General features: G+C 34.9%; 1 protein-coding gene across 1 annotated transcript; it reads left to right on the top strand.

The window, feature by feature from the left end:
- Positions 1-3,610: 3,610 nt before the first annotated feature.
- On the top strand, positions 3,611-5,074 carry LOC114540955 (D(1A) dopamine receptor-like). The gene has a single exon (XM_028560948.1). It carries the CDS (start codon positions 3,864-3,866, stop codon positions 4,824-4,826), a length of 963 nt encoding a protein of 320 aa, XP_028416749.1. The 5' UTR covers positions 3,611-3,863; the 3' UTR covers positions 4,827-5,074.
- The last annotated feature ends 684 nt before the right edge of the window (positions 5,075-5,758 follow it).

The raw sequence follows: 5,758 nt of genomic DNA, 5'->3' as shown, positions 1-5,758 counted from the left end.
ATCTATATATATATATTAGAGTGTAGATATTTGGTGTTACACGGAACAAGGCATAAACTACCAGATATCATGAAAAAAAGGAGTTATCGCGTCTTTCATGCATGAGTTCACGCACGTATGACGTATGCGAAAAGCGAATTTTGGTGCAAATTGAATGCATAAATGCAGTAGAATGTGTTATTAAGAAAAGAGGTCTCAACGCTGGCTCGAACCTCATAGCCCAACGCAATTAAGAAGAACACGTCATTCAGGAGGTTGGTGTCGAAATGATATACTTGTTATAGTTTGTTTAATATATATGTAGCAAATGTATGAAGATATCAGTTTAGTTATTAAGTGATTAAGTTTTTTCAGAATTGAAACTGTTAATCATGCAGTCTGAGACTCCGGGTGATTGTCCCGTCCTTAAGCCGGGGCATCGAGAAGTTTATTTATATTTTTACGGAATTGATTTACCGACTTTCGTTATAAGAACAAATCAATGGAATATTACAAATAAACATTCGTAAACCTTAGGAGGGAAGATAGGAACTCGTTTTGAGACAGATTAAGGGATCTGCCCACAAGAGTTAAAGGCGGGCTGTGCTAATGTGCTTGTTAAAAAATACCAAAAATATTGACTGACTAAACTAAGTTAGGAACGTTTTTGCTAGAGACTGACATGAGGGTCAACTTCTCGGTTCTAAGGTTTGGTTGGTTCTTAACAGTTTTACATTTTACACTTTAAATGTTTGGACACTAACAGCAAGGATGTGTATGCGTTTGTTTATGAAACTCTTATAGATAACTTTGCGATTAAATTTCTTAAAAATCAGAAAGAAAAATCAGGTGAATTCTGACAGAATTGAGAACTTTATGCTAATTATAAAGACTAGTTCCCCCTCCTTATAGCATAATCATGAAATTACGTTGTATCTGATAATTATGTTGTACAAACTTTTTATTACACCAGTTTTTGTGTTCAATGAAACCATGGGTTAATTTTCCATGGGTTAAAAATGGGCCATGTATAGGTTAATTCATGTTTTTTCAGATGTTCTGCATGAAATCCAAAGGCGATATAACAAGCCGCAGGGAGCGAAATTTTATACTTGGTGCGCAGTTTAAAAATACTATAAGTGCGCAGTCCACAGTTATCAGTAAAATGAAAATTCAAACATCATCATGTTGCAGGAAATTTCAAAAACTAGAACAAGCAGAAATTTACAGCTTAATATAAAACTAACATTATAATACGACTTTTTGTTTTTTTTTAGAACGACCGTGTGACCAACGTCCCTGTAGAAATCTTCGCAAATGTATGAACCAAGGAAATTCGTACAAGTGTGTGTGTTTGAAAGGCTGAAGGTGCATTATATATAGGCAGGGGCGTAACTAGAACGATAATTGGGGGGGATTCATATATCCACTTCTGCCGGAAAGATTTCTTTTGTAAGTGCAATAGCTTACAATAGGAATCCGTCGGGCATAATTATATGAATATTGACCCCCCGCCCAATTATCCCTCTAGCTACGCCCCTGTATATTGGTGTATAAAAAATGCGGAGTTCTCGTCTTAATACAGATTGTTTAGTGCATGCTTATAATGTGAAAAATTAAAAGGCGGTATTTCGTTTCTAATAGATATAAAATAGTCGGGATGTATATGGGGGACGAGGTTTAAATGGCAGACACCGAAATCCGCGGTTTACACTATATACTTGCAAGTTTTGAAAACGATACGAGATTCTTACATTATGGGATGCCAAGGGATGGCGTTGACACCGCGGTATATGAGAAAACGCGAATAGTAAAAGTTAAAAACGGAATACTGACTGTAAGGGTATGCGGTTACATTTAGGGTTCACGTAAGAAACGTAAGGTTTCATCACAGGTGATGAAAAAAAATTTGGCGCAAAGTGTAGATTTTGATTGAAAGTTTGGCCGCAAAGTTATTCGTGTGTAGCTACTGCTGTATCATATTCCATCTTTTTTAAAGGGTTTATTCAGCACGTCGTCTGTAATGTCGTATGAATGCGGGCAAATAATCATAGATAAGGTTAAGCAATAGAATGAAATTGAGCCATGTTCTTGCATGTGAACGCCAAAACGTAATAACACTAATCTGGTAATTATCCGGCAGCACTTATCCGGTACCTAACACTTATCCCGTACCTAACACTTATCCCATAACAATAAACCTATCGTCCAAAAAGAGTTAAAACCGGTAACTTTTCTACCGACAGAGTGAGTTCCATTCCGGCGTCGTATGAACGAGGTTTCACTCTTATGAATTATTTCGATCGCGAATAAAGTTGTATCTAAATTTATATACATGGAGACAGTTTGCAGCTGTATACGTTTAACAAATCACGAGAGGCGCAACATCTTATGAAATATGCAACAATCGCATTTAATGACTTTTTAATATTAAGATTTCAAGACTAATATTAAGATTTCAAGTGCATAATATAGACACAAACACTTAACGAGTGTTACTCTCCTTACGAAGGCCCTCAAGTCGAAACGTCGAGAAGTGTTTTGTCTATTTTAGACAGTCGTTAAATACATTTGATGTTAAGTGATTTGAAAACGCTGCCACGTTGCTCTCTGGTAATATTAATTAAGATTGCACTTGGAAATGCACTAATTGCGTCGTTTTGTGACGCTAAAAGGTTTTTGCCGGTTGTAAAATAATTATTCATCAGCAGATATACACATTTTCGGTTAATCAGTCTTAGAGAATAGTTTATATATTTTGACAGCCTTTTTCTTATAGAAATTAAAGTAAGAAATTTGATATGAAAACTGACGATATCTTTGCTTCCCAATATTGGTAAATTTTCAGGTAATTAAACCGATTGAAAATTAGCCGACTCACTAGACATTCTGCCCTAATTCTGCACATTTTTCAATGCTCATTGGACATTCTCCCCCAATTTTTCAAGGGACGAAAAGCGCCTTTTTGGGATTAAAAATGTCTTTATGGAGAACCTAATGTAGCTAGCTATAAATACTATTTTATAATCGAAGGTGCTCTTTTTGTTTCCTTACCATGCCCATGCACTTACAGCCAAGTGCCCAAATCGTTTTGAGAGCATAAATACAAACTATACTAGTGGTGTCTCTATTAATATTTTTAGTTGCCTTAACTAAGCGTGAAGCAAGAATCAAACCGTAATGCTTTTGGTATCAACTAAAGGTCTTCTCTTTATATCTGCAAGATGCTATATTCGTATAGTTTTTTCCGATTTACATAGTTTCAGAATTGTTGAGTATAGCTATTAGATTTGAGGGCTACTAGGGCCTATACTATAATTGCGTCAAAATTCGGGTAGCAGCTGCTCCTACGAAAGTAACACAATATACAAAATATCTGAAAGTTATCACCTACATAGTAATTCATTCAAGAAGTACATATTTTAATGTCTTTTGTTACTAAACATTAGATTAATATATCAATTTCTTTTTAAAACATTAGATTAATATATCAATTTCTTTTTTAAACATTAGATTAATATATCAATTTCTTTTTTAAACATTAGATTAATATATCAATTTCTTTTTTAAACATTAGATTAATATATCAATTTCTTTTTTAAACATTAGATTAATATATCAATTTCTTTTTGAATATAAAAATAACTTAATTATTTGCAATAAATGAATTGTTTTCTTTTTTCAAGCTAAAAGGGTTTTGACGTTCATAAATGTAGCTAATTTCCAATGGAATAGCGGTGTAAACACCTGCGTGCATAAAAGCTTTTATATATATTCTAAAGCGAGCACGTTCAACAGAACAGTGTACTTTAGCTCTGCTTCATATTATTATATGTCGATGTCTTTATGAAAGATAAAAGAGAAGAAAGTTGGGATATATAGAAATGGCGAACATTACGGATGGGGAGAGAAAAATATCCATTTGCTTATTTTATGCTTCGCATTTGGAAATTTCCAACCATAATCTTTTGAACATTTTCATGACGAACAGAATTGTTCAGCTCGTATTTTTGTCTCTGCTTCTTATTGCCACTGTTTTATTAAATGGTATATCCGTTGTGACCATTTTGAACTGTCCTCAACTCAAGTCAAAAATTTCTTATTTTCTCATTCTCGTTCAGTCAGGGGCTGACTTAGTCGTGGCAATGACTGCGATGCCCATTCATATTTGGCTGAGTGCGAGGCACATTGCTGGAATTACAAAATGTATGAAGTATCAACGTCTTTTTTCGAGTCTATTCGACGCGACAGTTGGAATTTCTTTTTTTTCACTATGTGCAATGACATATGACAGATATATGGGGGTGTTATTCCCTTTTAGGCATCGAACAACGGTGACAAAGAAAAAATTAGTGAAGTTTCAATTTTGCTCTGTGATGATGACGAGCGTAATGATCGCAATAAACTCTATAAACTCATTCACAATGAAATTATATCATATTTTCTCTACCGCTTTAGTATTGATATGTTTCTCATTCATTGCTTTTGCCTATATCAAAATATTTTTCACTGCAAGAAGAGAAACACTCTCGTTGCAGCAACCAGTTGATATCGTTAACCAAGAAAGTGGGCCTGTTTCCAAAAGAAAACGGCGTTTCTTACGGGAATTGAAGTTAGCGAAGTCTTGTTTTCTGGTTGTGCTTGCCTTTTTGCTTTCTTTCGCTCCTCCAATTATTTGGGTGATAACTCGATCAAAAGTAAAGAATGAGACTGTGTACGTGATCTTAGAGCTTTGGCACACTAAGTCAACATTGATTAATACCAGCGTTAACAGTTTACTTTTCTTTTGGGCGAAACCGAAATTGAGAATCGAGGCAGCAAACCTTTTTAGGAAGCTCCGTGGCTAGGACGTCTAAATCTGTTTTAAAAAAATTCTACTCTTACAATCTCTAGTGGGCTTTAGAGGACGTGCCTCTTAATTATGTCTTCGCATTGGAAAATAACGATCGAAGTGTAGATGTCATTAACAAGAACTCTCATATTCTAATGCTAAGAATTTATTTTTGACCGTCTAGTCGACCAGTGTTGCAAAGCTCGGGGCGTGTCCAAACACCAGCAGATGGTAACGGAAGGAAAGTGTGAAAGTGGATGTACTTGAGGTGAACTTCAGAGTACTTGGAATACAAACATTCGCTAACGCTAACAGTAACAATAAATAAGTAACCATATGAATATTCAATATTAACAAGTGAATAAAATGTTCAATAAAGGAGAGTCTCCACTTGAAACATGTGTGACAGAAAGAAGGGGGGGGGGGGTATTGTGAAATTCTGATGGATAATCCGTTAGGGCTGCAATACGTCATACTATATCTTATGTATATCTTATGTATATATAATATTCTAAAGCTGGCAACTCTTTGACAAAAAATATAATGCATACATTAATAGACCTTACGCTAATTACGTCACAACATTTTAACATCACAACGTTTTAAATTTAGAATCACCTTAAATGAAATGGATTTCAAGTTTTGCTTTTGCGAGCCACGTACAAAGATGCGAAACATCCTTCTTCAACAAATGAATGAAAAGTTATATTTCATGCACGGGTTATAGAAGGATGTTTTGCATCTTTGCAAATATATAGGTAGCTTGTGTGACAGCAAAACTTGAAATTCATCTCATTTAGGGTGGTTCTAAATTTAAAACGATACATCATGTGTGACGTAATTACCGAAACGCGAAACGGTCTATTGCATACAAATGCATACAAAATTTCTGATTGGCTGTTGGAAGTTCGGAAAATTACGAAGGCCGACTCAGTGAAAAAAAAACGC

The sequence above is a fragment of the Dendronephthya gigantea genome, unplaced genomic scaffold, assembly GCF_004324835.1.
Source record: "Dendronephthya gigantea isolate DGI-Jeju-01 unplaced genomic scaffold, DenGig_1.0 000257F, whole genome shotgun sequence".
In the NCBI taxonomy this organism is placed as follows: domain Eukaryota; kingdom Metazoa; phylum Cnidaria; class Anthozoa; order Malacalcyonacea; family Nephtheidae; genus Dendronephthya; species Dendronephthya gigantea.
The sequence above is the reverse complement of the archived record's forward strand: the minus strand, read 5'-3'. Positions and strand labels throughout refer to the sequence as shown.

Excerpts from the sequence above, each read along its gene's own strand:
- LOC114540955 (XM_028560948.1), top strand. The coding sequence starts at position 3,864 with ATGGCGAACATTACGGATGGGGAGAGAAAAATATCCATTTGCTTATTT.